The 19,429-nt window shown below is 40.4% G+C and overlaps 1 protein-coding gene across 1 annotated transcript in view; it reads right to left on the bottom strand.

The window, feature by feature from the left end:
• Nucleotides 1-19,429, bottom strand: part of LOC135703957 (kinesin-like protein CG14535) — a 382,313-nt gene that overhangs the window by 3,561 nt on the left and 359,323 nt on the right. Inside the window, exon 8 of the mRNA XM_065225313.1 lies at nt 32-241. Within this exon, the coding sequence (XP_065081385.1) occupies nt 32-241 (210 nt within the window). The remainder of the gene's footprint in view (nt 1-31; nt 242-19,429) is intronic.

Raw genomic sequence — 19,429 nt, forward strand, 5'->3', positions numbered from 1 at the left:
GTTTTATTGAACTTTGGACGCTGCTGCTTACCTCCCCGTTTGCCGGACAAACTGTACTGGTAGACGTGCAGCGTATAAATTAGAGCCGGTTCGAAATTACTGCTACTGCTGCAGCCCTGCGCCCGGCCGGACAGTGCCAGATCGAGGAAGAGTGCGGCACGTTCCGCCGTCGGGGCACGTAGTTCCGTGGGCCGACCGAGAAAATCATCCCGAAGGTACATTCCCGGGGAGTCGTCCGACTCTGTAGGAGAAGGGTGGACGGAGGTGTAAAAGATGGAGTAGTCTCTGTTAGAATCGATTTATGGTCGGAATTGAAACTAGTTTTCTGTTGTTGTTAATGTATGGTGAGATAGCAAGTAAGCTTGCCGCGGGAGGCGAATTGCGGTTTTTGTTTAAGGTAAAATCCAAACAAATCTTAACATTGGCTCTAAATTTAGCAAAATTTCAATTTGGTTGGCTGCCAATTTTTCACTTTAAACAATACGGCTCCTGCATTTAGAACGCCCCCAAACTAGAAAACCAATACGAGCATTGGCATAATATTCAGCAAACATTCACCCAGACCGAATAACTGACATTCCCAGAGTTATAGCAAAGTGACTACAGTTTCCAATGGCGGGAATTTCAATTAAAATATCTCTGCGGTGCACATTCCTTTCAGTTGTGGCTTTCAACTGGAACAGAGCTCAACTTTCAAGGGCCATCATCATCATCAACGAACCGAAATTCCACCAGTTCGTTGATTTGAAACGTTCTAGTATCTACACAGTTCATAATTGCCAGTACCCTTTCTTGCCGTTCAATCTATTCATCGATGAAAAAACATCCCATGCCACCAGTCTGAAATCAAACACATTTGATGAGCATGTTTCGCACGACTGACTGCGATGGCTTATTTGGGGTCGCGTCATCAATTGGGACAAGCCGTCGTCGTCCACCCGGTTGGTAATAATTAATCTGAACTTTGCCGTCTCGAATGAGAAATTTAGCCTCAACATGGGATAGATTTTTTTGGTACCTAGCCACCCACCCATTCGTCGTGCAAAATGCGAATCACTGCTCTCTGGGCTCCTCCAGTTTGAAAACCACCGCCGAAAACACGAGTACGAATTAATTCCATTTAATTAAACATCAACTGAACCGCGCGCGGAGCGAAACGAACTGACTCGCGGAAACCAGTACCGGAAGTGAACCGTCCAATTCCCGTCCGGTTGGTCCTGGACCGGTCTGGGAACAAAAGTGAACTTCACTTCGAATGAGCGCAAACACGCGTAGATTTAACGTCGTTACTCTGAATTCCGTCCGCTGCAGGCCAACGAGCGACCGGCGCTATTTCATATCGTGGCGCGCCTATGGGGGACAGAACAAGCTAACTACACGGTGCGTGTTTTCCAATATTGTCTATGTTGTTGGTCACAGCCCGAAATTGCCATCCATCCGTATCGTCGTCTGTCACGAAAGGGTGAGTGAGTCGGACCGGATCCATGGACGGAAAATGAGCAAGGGTTATAAATTAATTGTTTAATAATTCACTAATAGCATCAACATTTATCATTTTCATACTTGCAGTTCGGGGGGTTTTCAGCTCGGCTTGGCTAGCTTTGGTGGAGGGTTCTCCAGGGTGCATTCAAGGGAATGGGGACCTTGTTGGCATTTGGATTGCCATTGGCTGATGAGTGATTGTATGGATTTTGCGAGAGACGATGAGTTGTAGGGAGCATTGGATATTGCGATTGACATCAATGTTGGAGAATATTAGAATACAGGTTTGGATTAACTTGGAAGACAGCATTGTCCTTTTTATTCCCAAGCAAAACAAAATCATATCAAAATTGTTTTGTTCTGATTATCTGTTTTTTTTTTAAAGCAAAACTTGCTACTGGTTCGATATTCTCTTCTGCTCGGATTGCTCTCAACTAATGGTATCGGAACTTGATGCCTCTAGCTATGTTTTAAACTTTTACAGCTCAAATAAATGGCCGCAGTAATAAATTACCAACCAGGGAAACATAACCCCTTCTGTCAAGGGCCATCCCTTAATGGGGCAAAAAGAAAATAACCATTTTCTCTTCGAATATTGCGTGTAAAACTTTTCACGATTTTCGAGTTAAATGAGTCTCAAAATCTTTTGAAAAAGTTAATTTATAACAAATTTCTACGACATTCAGTGAAATAAAAAAATTGGTTAATGAATAATTTTTTATGCAAAACCTTCTCTATATAGGTTCAATTGATCAAATAAAAATTAAGATAATTTCTATCAAATTTTAGATTGTGCCACCTTTGGCATAATGTCGTTTGGCTTTAAGCCATTGAACAAAATGGATGTATGATGGTCATTTGGAATAATAGGCGACCTAGAGTATTCTGATCAAATTAATAATAAGAGTTTTACTATTTAATTTTATTTTAATAATTCGTTTATTTTTCCAGACTCATTTGCTGTAGCTTTGCGGAGCCGATATTCATTGTTTAGATAAAAAAATTACTTAAAACTAACGTTAGTAAAGCGGGGGCCGATTACTCGCGGCTATCTCGAGGTTAGGGGTAACAAATTGTAACAAATGGATGGCAGGGTAGGGATTGTGAACACAAGGTTTGGAGAACAATGTGCTCTTGATCTCGAACTAGGCGACACTCTGATGAAATAGGCAAACATGGGGGTACACCGATGGGCAGCTAACAACTTGGGAGAACACAAGATGACACTAACTACTAAATCCTCAAATCTATCCGTTTTAAAAACATATAAATTAAATTCAAATAGTCGAGGTCTCGGCTCGCCAAGATATCTCTAACGGGTATCGCGGGTTGTTTTCCTCGGGCCCTGAGGGATGTGGATAGCTCAGATCTGGCAACACGGTGTAAGGTACATGACCAAACAACATGCTCGATATCGTGATAACCACTGCCACACGCACATAAATTGCTGTCTGAGAGCCCAATTCGATAGAAGTGCGAGGGAGCATCCATCGACCGATGTTGATCTGGTATTCCACGGATTTCTTGCGTCATAGTCAGAACTAAATTTACAGAGGAACTATAGAAGGCTTGAAATCAATCACGATTGGAGATTAATGAAGAAGGACCAACCTCCAGCGTCATGTACTCATTGTACAAACTCATGAATCTTGTTTGAGGATTTCGGTCGAGCAGCTTCTCAAAGTGTTCTATTACCAAAGGATTCATTACTTGACAACGGATGAGAAACCGGAAAGACAGCTCAGCGAAACGATCTGTCAGTGGGAGAACACCCGCGAGTACTTAGAGGCTCATCGTATGAGTCGAGTGCATACAGCCTAGCGTAATACGAAGGCAACGGTATTGAATCCGTTGCAGCTTAAGGATGTGTGTTTTTGCTGCGGATTGGAAGCAAAAGCTGCCGTACTCTAAAACCGAAAGGATGGTTGTTCGGTACAACCTAATCAGATCTTCCGGGTGGGCTCCCCACCAAGTTCCGGTAATTGTACGAAGAAAATTAATCCTTTGCTGGCATTTTTGTTTAAGATACGCAATATGTTTCCCCACGTGCATTTGGAATCGAACCAGACACCTAAATACTTGAAAGATATACTTTGAGTGATTGTTCTACCCTTTAGTTGAAGCTGTAACTGTGCAGGATGTTGCTTCCTAGAAAAAACAACCAACTCAGTTTTCTCCGGAGAGAATTCGATATCCAGCTTCATAGCCCAAGTAGACAAATTATCTAAGGTATCTTGCAATGGTCCTTGCAGGTCCGGTGCTCTTGGCCCTATAACGGACACAACGTCGTCATCTGCAAGCTGCCTTAGCAAGCAATTTTCATCAAGACAACCATCAATGTCTTTTACATAAAAATTATAACAGTGTTCACTCGGCTGTCGACAAAAGCAGGCCACTCTCGATGTGTACTACGTGATCGTCTGTTTTCTCGGCAGCAACCATTGTGTGGTCCTCCTCATTGTTCTTCATCAGCAGTTCTTTTGGTCGATGTGTCGTCGACTTTGGAAAGCAACTGTTTCGTGATGAGTGTGTGAGTGCTGACCACTTTTTGCGTCCATTGCTGCAATGGATGCGCTCTGACCCTCGTTGGCGTACAGAAATTTGCCATACAATGAAACTACTGGAAGCGGCTCCAGTTCTGATGGAGGAGGCTTTTTGGATAGCGGAAGATAAAGTGTTTATTGTGTTGTACCTTTTGACTATAGTTTTAAGACGTATTGTATGGTGACCAAGAATCTTCGGCTCTGTAAAGCTTATTCGGTTGAGCCTTATCAAATAAATTAATAAACAACAAAAAATAAAAATTATAAAGAAGGGGGCTTAAACATGAGCCCTGGGGGAGACCCATGTAACTAATTCGTGAAGTTGTCGAGTTTCATGAGAAAAGCTCATATATTTCTCAGACTACAAGTTGCTCAAATAGTTGTTCATAATTGGTGAAAGCCCACTATCGTGGATATAAATTGTGAAGATGCTAATTCCCCTGTCGAAAAATGAACGTTTTGAATTTCACGGAGTTGGCAATTATTTCTCCACTGATGAACGTTTTATATCAACTCGGGATGACAAATCCTCCATATTCTTCTATTCATCCCAACGGTTATCACGAATGCCGTGTCCGTGCTTCAATATTTAAAAAAATTAAAGGGCGTCATTTTGAAAACATTAAAATATTCAAAATAACCAAATTAAGGAAAAAAATGAGAATCATTACCCATAACAAATCGGAAACAGTCGATTCAAAAATTCAAATTTTGTTTTGCTCTTTTGCCTGCAGCTATGGCGTCATGTATGATAAATCTGTAATATTACACTTAGTTTGATAAGCTTGGTTATGGTATTTAAGACAATTGATAACATGTTATAACTGCTGATATAATCGTTTGATTATAGTAACTATTACTTTGAATAATGTGTAAATCATATTATTTTTAATTTGTTCATAAATGAGGGTTATTTGTGAAAGCTTTGCGGAGCCATGGTTTAAATTTTGTAAGTGTACATTAGGGTGCTTCATTCTGAAAAAAGTGATGAATTTCTGATGGGCCACCCTCCAGTTCGATTCATAGCCCCAAAATATGAACCTGTGCAAAAATTGGTAAAGATTGATGAAGGTTTAGAGGTCGCGCCAATGATTTGAAATTTGTATGGGAATTACTATGGAAGAATTTAAAAAATCGCTTATATCGCTATAACTTTGCTTCTACTTGTCCAAATGTCGAAAAAATTTAGTATGTTATTGCTATGGCAATAAACAAAAAGCCTACAGTTGCTACGCTCAGTTTTGCAGCGTATCAAGAATTATAAAAATGTGAAAAAATGGCAAAATAGGGTAAATTGACAGATGAATATGTACAAGGCAACAACGCCAATTTCATCGCAACAACAACAGGCTTGTTGATCATTGTCATGACAACCACATATTTTTTTTTTTCAACGTTTGGACAACTACAACCAAAGTTAGAGCAATGTAAACGAAAATCAATAATTTCCCATACTAATTCAACAAAATCTCCATACAAAATCCAAATCATTGGCGCGACCTCTAAACCTTCATCAATCTTTACCATTTTTTGCACAGGTTCATATTTTGGGGCTATGAATCGAACTGGAGGGTGGCCTATCAAAAATTCATCACTTTTTTCAAAATGAAACACCCTAGTGTACATAATATACTTAAATCTACGTCTAGTGAAGGTAGAACCGGAAATTCGCGGTTAACTAGAGGTTTTACTGGTAGCTATGTAATCTTACCATTAAAACGTTAAAATGCTCCATAAACCTGCATGGTTACTCAGCCTTACTGTCCTACCTGTGTTTGTTTGATTTTAGTAAGAGGTGCGGAGCATCGGGCAAGCGTCTAACGGTGCTTCTTTTAGAATCTTCTTAATAAGATTCTTCTGGAAGCCGTTTAGAATCTTCGTGTAGAAGCTTTTTTACAATTTTTATTTAGACTCTTCTTTATAAGATTCTTTTAGAAGATTTTTTAGAATTTTCTTTAAGAAGCATAACTTAGACGCTTGGCCATCGTTTCGCTTTTCTTACTATAAAAATGGGCTTGATAATAAATATTGGTAGCTACGCAGTAAAAGAGCCTTTGCAACAAACAATTTGAGCTGAATAAGCCAGTTTGCATCTGAAGAAGTAAATTTCTGAGTGAACAAGCGCTTATTCAGCACTTAATGTTGTTCGGGTTTTTCAAAGGTTTAAGGAGCATTTGATAGTTTTAAATATAACACAAACCATTTTCTCGATTGTATCCAGAAATTCTTATTCTAATTTTGGATGACGGGCAAACCAACGGGAAAGAATCACTCTAAAATATGTTGATAACTAATACAAACGATTCAATTGCTGTTGATGATCCTCAGTGTCAGTGTCATTCCCACTGAAGAACTTATCAAAATCCAACCCCCTTAAGTACTCATCCCTAGGTAAAAAAGTCAAGATCACAGGTATAAACATGAAACTACAATGTGTTGAAAAAGTTGTGCAAATTTCTGTTACTATGATGCACATAAATGGAGCGTCATACATCATTCAAGTTTACATTTTATATCGTGTGAAGTTATGATACATTTCATAAAATAATCCAAATATTGTATGCAACCATCCGGAATTGTAAGCAACATTTATAACAAGTTGCTAGTTTAGGTGAAGAGGAAGTTTACATGCATGAATGTTTGCATCACCAGTAAAACTCCGAATTTTTTTCTGTGTATCGTATAAAAAATACCACTTTAGTTTGTTATTTGAAATAAGCATCTTTAACTATGTAAATTACATAATATAAGAAAAACCCACTTCCAAACCAACGGTCAACTAAAATATTTTTTTCCTTGATTTGTTTTCCGTCGATCTTGTTTTCCGTGCTGAGCTCCAATGCTACTGACGCCAGGGAGCCAGCTCCCACACCTGGACCCTACCTATCGACTCATCAGCTCATGGACCAGGGACCAACGGCTTTACTTCCCTTCCAGGATAGCGTGATCAGAGATGTTATGCCTCAGAACTTAAATATTTTAACCCAGGGAAGGAGAAGGGATGAATGTGGGCGTTTGAAACTATAGAAGGATATGGAAAATGGGGTGGTGGAAATGTGGGAGGGAGGTGGAAATGGGCTTAGGTAAAGGGGGAAGCTACTTGGTAAAACTAAAGAGGAGGATCTCTTCTACTTCACCCATAATGCAAGATAGTTCGATATTTTAAGTTTGATATGAGTCAAGTAAGGAACTTCAAAGAGTTCCCATTAAATACGGTCTTAAAAGCCATTGCGATCCGCCCACAAAAAAAAACTTTGGACGAAAATCACCTCCCGTTTAGCAAGCGTCGATTGGCAAACCACCGACAACCGCTTCAAACCATCCGAAACCCCGGCGTGACATCCTTTGTGCCACACTGCGACAACCGTCGAGCACCATCATTCAGCGGGAACGTACCGTTCATCCGCCACTGAGAAACCCCACCCGCTGTAGAACGGGTACACGACGTTAGGCATACGGTCGTTAGGCATACGGACGATAGGCATACGGACGTTAGGCATAATGGAAGTTGGGCATAAAGAACATTAGGCATAATGGGCGTTAGGCATAATCTACCCGATGAATGCCATATAATACCAATGAAATAGTGAAAAGCCTTAATTTTTGGAACTCATCAAAACTTGCGACGTCTTGGACAGGCAAAGTATTGGGTTATAGATGGTACGTTTGCTACAGTTCCTTGTTTGTTTCGGCAACTCGTCACTGTTCATGGAAGTAAAGCTTTCTCACATCAGCAGACAGTTCCGCTAGTTTTCATTCTGATGACAACAAAAACAGAATCGTTGTATCGAAAAGTGTGGCAGGAAATCCTTGAAGTATGTTTTTTTGTTATTGAATGAAAAACCACAGAATTCACCGTTCTTTATTTCATGAGCTGTTCGTTGAGGAAAACCTTTTCTTCTTTGACAATTGCAATATGTGTGTAAGAATATATTGCAACAAAAGTGTGATTTTTTTTATTTCTAGATGCGATTGATTTCAAGATATAGTTCAAAACTATGCTGAGTTTTCATTGCCAGATTACGTAACCACTATCGCTACTAATCTTGGATCTAAGTAAATATGTACCTACGTCCCTTATGATAAGATAAATAATGGATTCCAAACTGTGTTTATTAAATAAACTATGTTTGTTTAACTTGTATCATTTTTTATTCAACGCTTAGCCTAATTTAAGCATTGTTTACCATGCTCGAAACAGGTTTCTTGAGTTGCACAGCAGCAAGGTATTTTATGCCTAAAGTCCATTATGCCTAACGTATAGTATGCCTAACGTCCATTATGCCTTATGACTTCATGCCAAACGGCCTTGCGTCCGTATGCCTATCGTCCGTATGCCTATCGTCCGTATGCCTAACGTATTTATGCCTAATGGGGTACACTCGTTAAAAGTGAAGAATAGGTGTTTTGTCCTTCTGATCAATGTCGACAAGCCGGCCTTGATTCTCTAGGCTTTCGAGCTTGAGCTAGCTAACAAAAGCACAGATTGTAGCCCACCCCAGAAGATCTCCTTGGCTAGACCAGAGATCAGGAGAATCTATGTAAACTAGCCCATCTGGCTAGTCTTTAACAAGCCATCAACAACTCGCTCTCTGATTCAAGCTATAAAACGATCGCTAATGATTAAAGAATAATGATTAAATTATGTGAGGCATATTTATGACTAAGATTACGGATTAAATTTCAATATCTAAAAGCACATGATTAGATATCATGATCAGTCATTTATCTTTATCAATAATCATTAATCATGATTAATTTTATGAATAATCACTAACGGCTTTGATGTTTCTTTAAAAAAAGAACATTCAATGTTTAATATTCATTATTGATGAACATGAAATATTTTTTATTATTAAACATAGTTCCACTCTCCTGTCAAATTTTCTATAGTACATGAACTAAAAGTAAATTGGTGCGCACAAAAAGACCTGTAATTCGTGATTCAATAAGTTTAAAAAGTCTGTTAATGGTTGCTTTACAGTACTTTTAGTAAAACTTCAAAGTTACAGGATTAGATGGTTACATTTCTCCAGTCCCAACGAAATCTCGAACCTTCCTCTTGATGGAGCCCATCAGCGCCCGCACTGTGGAAACCGACACGGAATCAGCGCATTTCTGTCATTTTGCCCGCATTTGCTGTATTTCCTTGACTGCCCCGCTGCTTCGTTGACGTCGCTGCTTAGAAGTTGCGCAGTATTTTTAGATTGGTCGAAATTCCAGGCAATTCTGATTCATTAGCTTCTGGACAAGATTGATCTTGCTGGTAGCATACCACTCTAGGACCACCTTGGAGTAGTGGCAGCTGGCCAAAGATGACTTTGCCCCTATGCTTACGGATGAATGGCAATACACGCTTTTTCAGGCATTCTTCGATGTAAACTTGGGATGTCATCGTCGAGATTGTGACGAATGGTTACGTTTTCAGACCACAACTGCAAATCGCTTGCCAAAATCACGGCCTTCTTCGCGAACTTGTCGGCAAACACGATCTTGAATCTTCTTAGCGTATCCCCACGTCCAGTCGCGATGTAAAACTTTTGACCGTTTGAAAGTTGCCGTTGTACCTTCTGACCACATCTCGGAACGAAAGACCGGGGTTGGCTTTACCGCACCTCAACACCTTGCTGCGCAGCTGACGATCCCTGGTTCCAATTTTTTTTTGCAGGTCCACTGATTCCTTTCCACACTCAGAGTTTCCTTGTAGGTTTTGAGCACTCGACAAACTGTTGTTTTCGGCATCTTCAGCACTTTAGCCAGCTTGGAACCGGACCACTCCGGATTTTCTTCTTTCGAGTTCCATTTGACGTTATTTCTGAACGCGATCGACTACTTTGATCAAACTTGCACCAGTTGTCCTGAAGTGTAAACAAACCACCAGCGTGAGAAGGATGGATGCTACCCGAGCAAAGCTGAAGATCAAATTGAAATCAAAATTTGCTGTTATGATGTAACTTATTTTGAATGCTCCAGTTGATCTCATTTTGGTTGAATTAACGGTTAACACAGCAAAAATGAGAGCAAAATTTTACACTGTTGAAACAAACGGAAAACTAATCCTGCTCTTAATGAAATCAATTGGATTACTCATTTTGCATTCATAATGTTCAACAGAATATGGGCCTGGCGTTAATGATTACCCGAGCAAAGTCGGTTAACAAAATGAAAGCAAATCGCCTAAGCCGTTCAAAAATGCACACAGGAAATCAAATAAAAAACAGGGTCCAATAAAAAACAGGGTAATCAATTTTTGGACAAGACATCCCTTTTTCTGCAGCAACATCTGTAGCCTCCACAGGGTTTCGTAAAGCCGGAAAATTGATAGGAAAAATAGCACAAAACCCCGAGACGGCAATCGAGCTACAACGTTCAGCAGATCGATCAAAACACGGTTTTGAAACTCTTGCAGCTGAGGAAGCTCTTGCATTCTTATGCAAAAATGAGTTTTCAAAGGCTCAGTACCTGAACATCCGTCAGATGAATATAAGCAAGGGCGTGGACATGTACCCAGCTTATAACAAATTGGTTGAATCTAAGAAGCTATGCTGTCCTCCTACGATATATTAGGTCGCTATTCATTTATTTGTGCTGAAGTGCCTTTACAGGAATTTGTGGAGCACACCACGAAACACCTTTTTTAAATCTCGATGAGCAGAACGATGTACCAAAATGTGGTACCATACGACGGGTATGCACTTATCTACAAATGGGGTTGTGATGGGAGCAGCAACCACGCTATATATAAACAATATTTTTTTTTTCGAGAAGGACGATGATGAAGAGTTACAGGAATACAGCGATTCCCATATATTCGCGTTCTCATTAGTTCCTTTCCTTGATATTCACAAAAGAGTCCGAGTTGACAAAACGGGAGTTTTCGCTTATGAATACGCAAATACAAAATTTGATGAATGTTGAATTAATGTTGGAGAACCGATCTGCTTGTGTAAAACCCCAAATGAAGTTCACATTGATCGATACAAAAGTCGTAAATGATTTAACCGGAACGAACTCTCATACTACATTTGTGGAAGGTCTGGAAAATGTTTGAACAGTTGCAGAAGCGACCCAGATTCGGATGATCCAGCCAAGTACAAATTCGGGTTTTCTCCTCTGCATGCATATATTAGAACGATGGAAATGGTTCTGAAAGTGTCGTATAGACTGGCCCTTGATAAACCTACCTGGCGTGTAAGCAAGGCAAATTAAGCGGTGAAGGCTAGAGCAATTGAAATTCGAAGCAAGATACGTGCGGAATTAGGTACGTATTTTTAGAAATATTCAACATTATATTTTTGTTTTTGAAGATGTAGGAATGGAAAGCTGCAGCAAAAATTATCGGTCTCAATGAAAATCTGTTGGAGGGATTTCATATTCTGCTTACTGTAATTAACTGTAAGTCGAAGATTAATTATTTCTTTTGAAATTTATGCTGAAGAGACTAGAGTCTTATCCCAGAATTTATAAGATTAGCATGCATTGTCTCCAACAGTGCACAAGTTGCTAGTCCATGGGGCTGGCATTATTAAATGCACGGTGTTTCCAATTGGATTGTGCAGCGAAGGGGTTCAGGAGACGAGGAATAAATGCAACCGGTTATATTGCGTGTTGCACTCCTGAAAATTAAACAACAAAGGTTAATATTACGGATGTATTCAACATTAACCAATAGTGCATCTTTGTCTTTGTGCAATCCTGCACTACCAGGTAAAGCAAGGCAGTTGATTTTTGAAAGCTAGATCTATTTTTTTTATTTTTTTTGTTTTTGGTTTAATCAGTAGCATATAACTAGTTGTTAATATAAATTTTAACTGTAAATAAAAATAAATCCATTATTTTCAAAGTGGATTCATTTAAAAACAACAAAAATCACCTTCACCAAAAGTTGCTAAAATATACTTCTTGATATGTTTTTTTTAAAGTGATATGAAACACGATTGCGACATTTTGTTACGCTTGAAAGTTTGGGCTAAAAGACTATAAAACTGACGATAACTTTTGACAGAAGACTTGTACTGGTATACACTCAAAAAATTTATCACATATCTAATCGATGAAAACCATGTGAACTCCACATAGCTTTCATGTGATCACATAGCAAAAAACCCCCCCATTAGTTAAATTTTCATTTTGTATTTCTGTGTTTGTAGTGTTTTCTGTGTATTGTGTCTGTGCGTTCAGTGGGAGAGCGTTTTGCGCTCACACTAGTTGAACAAAATGGATGTTTTGTCAGAAGACGACATGGATGACCATTCATCTCAGAATAATGATGATGTCATCCCTGGTTCGTCGTCTCAGTCTGACAATGGGCAGGCTGAGAAAAGCTCCAGATTGCGGGCCTACCCGAATGACTCGACTGGCCCATGGGTTGTCTATTTTCAGCCCAAAAACAAACCCTTGAATGTTGTTCAGATATCTGATGATCTGACAAAGCGATTCTCTGCCGTGACCGAAATAACGAAGGTTAGGCACAACAAACTTCGTGTGACCGTCGCTAACCTGAAACAGGCCAATGAAATTGCTGTTTCCCAATTTTTCACACTGGAATATAGGGTGTACATTCCAGCCTCTGATGTGGAGATCGAAGGCGTGGTCACTGAGGCGAGTCTGAACCCCGAGATACTGGAGAAGCAAGCGGTTGGCCGATTCAAGAACCCCTTGCTTCCTCCGGTAAAGATACTGGTCGTTCATAGAATGAAGTCAGTATCGCTCAGCGAGGGTAAAAAGAGTTTTACCCCCACAGACTCGTTTCGGGTGACCTTTTCTGGATCTGCCCTTCCTCAATACATCGAGCTGGGAAAACTTCGTCTTCCTGTGCGGTTGTTTGTACCTCGGGTCATGAACTGCCAGAATTGTAAGCGGTTGGGACATACGGCCTCCCACTGCGGCAACAAGGCACGCTGCTCCACATGCGGGGAGAAGCATGAGGATGGCGCCTGCGCAGCTACTGCACCAAAATGCGTGTACTGCAATGGAACTCCTCCTCATGCTCTCTCGTCGTGCCCGGCGTACAAACAGCTCGGGGACAAAATGAAACGCTCCCTTAAGGAACGTTCCAGGCGATTTTTTGCAGAAATGCTTAAGACAGCCACGCCATCGACCAATGACAAAAATCCCTTTTCTCTTTTGTCAGATGACGAGACTGACTCTGACTTGGCTGAGGAGGGAACTTCTTTCAGTTTTCCGGAAGGTTCTGCACCGAAACGAAAGCGCATCCGTTCGTGGATTGTTGCAAATAAAGAACCCCAAATCAGCTTGCCCAAATCAAGGAGTGGTGGAAAAAAGGAGACTTCTACTCCTCCTGGATTCCGCAGAACTGATTATACCCAGGATTTTCCACCTCTTCCGGGGACATCCAAAACCCCTGATGCCCCAATTTTAAGAACAGAAACCCCTTCTTCATCTGGGCTGTTCTCATTTGATGACATTGTGGACGGTATTGTCAAATACCTCAACATTTCTGATCCTCTGAAAAGCATTGTCCTCACATGCAATTGACTTCAAAATGGCCCCTTCTTGCAGCTATCATCTCCTTCGATGGATAATTTTCCAAACAAGGTCGGGGATTTGATCACTGTTGTACAGTGGAATTGTCGAAGTCTTATTCCGAAATTAGATTCGTTCAAGTATTTAGTCCATAACAATAATTGCGATGCATTTGCCCTCTGTGAAACATGGCTCTCTTCAGAAATTGATCTCCCTTTTTATGATTTTAACATTATTCGATTAGATCGTGAGGATTCACGTGGAGGAGGGGTACTTTTGGGGATCAAAAAGTGCCATTCCTTCTATAGAGTGAATCTTCCCGAATTCCCCGGTATTGAAGTTGTCGCATGTCAGGCTACCATTAAAGGTAAGAGCCTTTGTATTGCTTCTATATATATTGCTCCTAGAGTCTCTGTTAATCGCAAACAACTTTTCGACACATGTGCCGTACTTCCCGCTCCATGGTTGATCATGGGAGATTTTAACTCCCACGGTACAGGCTGGGGGGAGCTGTACGATGATAACCGTTCTACTTTGATTTATGATCTCTACGAAAACTTCAACATGACAATACTTAACAATGGAGAAGTAACACGTTTGGCTGGTCCATCCTCGAATGGTAGCAGATTAGACCTCACCTTTTGCTCCAATTCACTATCGTTGGATTGCACTTGGCATGTAATCCAGGATCCGCACGGTAGTGATCATCTGCCGATCAAAATTTCGATTGCCAGTGGGTTCAACTCGTCAGAATCCGTTAACGTCGCGTATGATCTAACCCGTAACATTGATTGGACTAAGTTCCAATCCGCGATAGACGATACAGTATCGTCAGTGGAAGAGCTTCCGCCGTTGGAGGAATATAATTTCCTGTCTAATCTCATCGTCGACAGCGCCCTTCAAGCTCAAACACGACCGGTGCCACGATCGTCAATCCGTAAGAAAACACCATCGCTCTGGTGGGATCAACAATGCACGGAGGTTTACCGTAAAAAGTCCGACGCGTTTAAACTTTTTCGGAAACGCGGAACACGCGAGCATTTCGACGCATACACATCTCTTGAACGCGAACTCAAGAGCCTCATCAAGGCCAAAAAACGGGGTTACTGGCGGCAGTTTGTAGACGGATTGTCGCGCGAAACGTCTATGAATACGCTTTGGAGTACGGCGCGAAGAATGCGTAACCGGTCTACTAACAACGAAAGCGAGGAATGCTCGGATCAATGGATTTTTAAATTCGCGCGAAAAGTGTGTCCGGATTCCGTGCCGTCGCAGTTGATTCCTCGCGAAACCGCGAATTCGGTAGACGAAATCAGTCAGCCTTTTCAATGGTGGAACTTTCACTCACTCTCCTTTCGTGTGGCAATTCTGCCCCGGGATCTGATAGAATCAAGTTCAACTTGCTGAAAAACCTCCCAGACGTCGCTAAGAGGCGCATGTTGAACTTGTACAATCAGTTCTTGGAGCTCAATATTGTTCCCGACGATTGGAGACGAGTGAGGGTGATGGCCATTAAAAAGTCGGATAAACCCGCGTCGGATCACAATTCGTATCGGCCCATCGTGATGCTGTCGTGTATTTGGAAATTGATGGAGAAAATGATCCTTTTTCGCCTCGACAAATGGGTTGAGACGAACCACCTTCTTTCAGATACTCAATTTGGTTTCCGTAGGGGTAAGGGAACGAACGACTGTCTCGCGTTGCTTTCCTCGGAAATTCAGTTAGCTTTTGCTAAGAAAGAGCAAATGGCTTCTGTGTTCTTGGATATCAAGGGGGCTTTTGATTCAGTATCCGTTGAAGTTCTTTCAGAGAAACTCCACGCTTGTGGATTGTCTCTATTAATGAATAATTTTTTGTACAATTTGCTGTCAGAAAAACATATGAGCTTTTCTCATGGAAACTCTACAGCTTTTCGATTTAGCTACATGGGCCTCCCCCAAGGCTCATGTTTAAGCCCCCTTTTGTACAATTTCTACGTTAGAGAAATTGATGTCTGTCTTAGTGACAATTGCACGTTGAGACAACTTGCAGATGACGGCGTAGTGTCTATCACAGGGCCAAACGAGGTTGACCTGCAAGGACCCTTACAGGATACCTTGGACAATTTGTCTACTTGGGCTATTCAGCTAGGTATCGAATTCTCTACGGAGAAAACTGAGTTGGTCGTTTTTTCTAGGAAGCATAGCCCAGCACAACCGAAGCTTCAACTTTTGGGTAAGCCGATCACTCATTCCATGTCTTTCAAATATCTCGGGGTCTGGTTTGATTCCAAATGCACCTGGAGATCCCACATTGAGTATCTGAGACGAAAATGCCAACTAAGGATCAATTTCCTTCGATCAATTACCGGAACGTGGTGGGGAGCCCATCCACAAGATCTTCTTACGTTGTACCGGACAACGATTTTATCGGTTTTAGAGTACGGTAGTTTTTGCTTCCAGTCGGCAGCTAAAACGCACATCATCAAGCTAGAACGGATCCAGTATCGTTGTCTTCGTATCGCGTTAGGATGCATGCACTCGACTCATACTATGAGTCTCGAAGTGCTGGCGGGCATGTTGCCACTATCCGTCCGTTTTTCAGAGTTATCTCTGAGGCTCCTCACCCGTTGCGAAGTAATGAACCCACTGGTGATCGAAAACTTTGAGAAGCTTCTGGAGCTAAATCCTCAAACATGTTTTCTGACTTTGTACTACCTTTATTTAACACAGGATGTCAGCCCTTCAAGAAATATTCCCAATCGTGTAGTCTTCTCCGATTTCGGCAATTCAGTGAATTTTGATTTATCTATGACGCAGGAAATCCGCGGAATTCCAGAGCATCATCGTCCTATGATTGCTCCGTCATTATACGCTGCAAAGTTTGGCCATGTTGATTCTGCAAAAACGTTTTTCACAGATGGATCTCTCATAGAGGAGTCCGCTGGTTTTGGTGTATTTAATGAATTTCATAGCGCCTCTCGAAAACTTGAAGCTCCTTGTTCTGTGTATGTGGCTGAACTGGCAGCAATTCACTACACTTTGGAAACTATTGCTTCACTTCTTCCAGACCACTACTTTATTTTTACGGATAGTCTCAGTTCTGTCGAGGTCGAGTCGAGGCTATCCGTTCCATTGGGCCGGTAAAGCACTTCTCGTATTTTCTCTTGAAAATACGAGAACTGCTTAGTACTTTATCCATGCGCTCTTTCATCATCACCTTCACGTGGGTCCCTTCGCATTGCACAATTTTGGGCAATGAGAAGGCGGATTCACTTGCGAAGGTGGGCGCTATGGAAGGCGACATTTATGATCGACAAATCGCCTATAGTGATTTTTTCTCTATTTATCGTCAGCAGTCGCTCGTTAGCTGGAAACATCAATGGAGTGAAGGGAGCTTGGGACGATGGCTACATTCAATTATCCCTAAGGTGTCGAAGTTTGCATGGTTCAAGGGGTTGGACTTGAGTCGAGACTTCATACGCGTGATGTCTCGTCTCATGTCCAATCACTATTGTCTAAACGCTCACTTGTTCCGTGTGGGGTTGGGAGACAGCAATCTCTGTGAATGTGGACAAGGTTACCAGGACGCTGATCACATCCTTTGGTCTTGTGCGGAGTATCGTGGAGTCAGATCACATTTTTATGATTCCCTTCGGGCTCGAGGTAGACAACCTAATGTTCCAGTTCGGGATATTTTGGCTAGACGCGATCTGGAGTTTATGAAACTCATATATGTTTACTTTAAGGATATTAACCTTAGATTGTAAGTTTGATTAACCTTGTGTTTAGTTTGTATTTTGTACGTGTGGGTTTTTTTTTTCAATGTTTGTTTTCAAGATGAATAGAAATAATTTCATGCTTTAGGATTAATTAAATAGTTGTATCGTAAACCACATTTCAAACCTCCTTCTTCCCTTTTCCCATCCAAAAAATTGTAAATCTCCACTAACCTCGAGACAACCGCGAGTACTCGGTCCAGTTCCTTTATCTTTAAATTTAAGACAGTAATAATGTATAACGCAAAGGATAACTCGGCTCTGTAAAGTTTATTCGATTGAGCCTGTACAAATAAAGTAATTATATAAAAAAACTTTAATTTAATTTCTCTATCTATTGAAATAAAAATAGTTAGATACCAAATTACGTTACTGGTAGAATTTAGCGTTTAGGACACTTTTGCTACCAAAGCGAATAGTGCTCACAATACAATGTTTAGAAGACATAAATACGCTATCTCTAATATTTTTCGAGTTATTAATTTATTCCAACTAATTTTGCTTCCTGGACCACTGCACAGTGGTCCAGAATGCAGAATTAGGTGGAATGATATGTTTTGAGGCTGAAATTGAAACTTAAGACTAAAAGTTTCTTTTACAAAGTTGTTCCTTATAGTTAGGCCCTTATTTTTATGGAAATGAATTCTAGGGTGGTTCTTATTATCATTAAATTCAAAAATCTAACTTTTTTGTTTGGATAAATTAAGGTATACATTCTTGAGCAAAGTTATAGCTTAACTAATTTCAAGCAATTTTGTTGAAAGCAACTTTTTTGTATCTCTTAAATTGGCCGATTTAGAGCTATTGTCTTGAATTGAGTTAGGGTGGCGCTAAAAAAACAGTTATTTTCCTCTTTTTTTCTTATTTCAAATTTCTCAGCAAAGGTGTCTTCAAATGACTTTAAGATCTTTGGAAGTCGCAAATTTTTGCTGCAGAAAGTTTGTCAATATCTTTCGCCAATCAAGAGTTATTGACGTTTTTATACTAAAAATGTGCACTTTTCAAATGTTAATATCTCTGGTTGGGGCAAAAAAAAAGTTTTTTTACGGGATTTGAAAGGACGTATGTTATTCTCAATAATATTAAAAAAATTGGAGGTATGTTATTTTTTAAACTAGTATAAAATCAATTTGAATTTATTCATATTTTTTACTATATTTGGGTATATCTTTTTTATAAGAAGAGATACAGACAACAAATTTGACTATAAAACATTCGCCTTAAAGAGTTTTAAAAGTCTCTAGAAGATGACTTTCATGAGAATTTTCAAATTTGCGCCTTCCAAAGATCTAAAAGTCATTTGAAGACACCTTTGCTGAGAAATTTGAAATAAGAAAACTGTGCAATGGCCGTTATGATGACTGATATGCCCTATCACAAATCTTCAATAGCACAAATCTGGGGTACAGTTGCGATATCGCTCATAAAATTGGAATGTGTGCCGCACTGCAGTAAACGTGAACATCCAGTTTCATTATTGTATGTTTTGTGAGAGCTGATATTGAAATTTATGAGATCGATCAGAAATAAGGTTTCCACAACGATTCACCCTAAAAGACTGTCCATTCAAGAATGAATTAAATTGTGAATTGTACTGAAATTTTTCGTCCAACTTCATCTTCTTCTTCTTTTGGCATCATTACGTCGCTATGTTTCAGCTCTCATCTTCTTTGAGCACTTCCACAGTTGATAATTGAGAGCTTTCTAATCCTGTACCATTTCCCACCAGAAATCGAACCCAGCCGCGTCCAGACCCTACTGATACAAAGCGCTAGTACCTAAGTCTCCAAGCAGGCTGACAAACATTCAATATCTCATCAAGCTCAAGTGATGCTTAACCACTTTTTATCCTCCTCACATTGCTTGACTTAAACAGTAACAATCCAAATCCCTATTTTACATGTTGCCTAATCAGCATCGTTTGGACCGGGGCGCTGTCGTTTGTTGACTCCCAGATGTTCGACCGATCGCTATCATCCATCCATTGTACGAGCATAATGTAAAATGCAAATATCTCCTACATGGTGATGCGGGTGGTGCATTGTTTTCCTTTAATGTCCATTCAAGGGCGGACAAATGTGGGTGCAAAAATTGTCACCCCCAAACTGAAAATGGTAACAGAATGAAAAACAACCGGAAATGTACATTTTCCCGCTGACCT

The sequence above is a fragment of the Ochlerotatus camptorhynchus genome, unplaced genomic scaffold (assembly GCF_037179485.1).
Source record: "Ochlerotatus camptorhynchus isolate MF236.1 unplaced genomic scaffold, CSIRO-AGI_Acam_v1.1 ptg000225l, whole genome shotgun sequence".
In the NCBI taxonomy this organism is placed as follows: Eukaryota; Metazoa; Arthropoda; class Insecta; order Diptera; family Culicidae; genus Ochlerotatus; species Ochlerotatus camptorhynchus.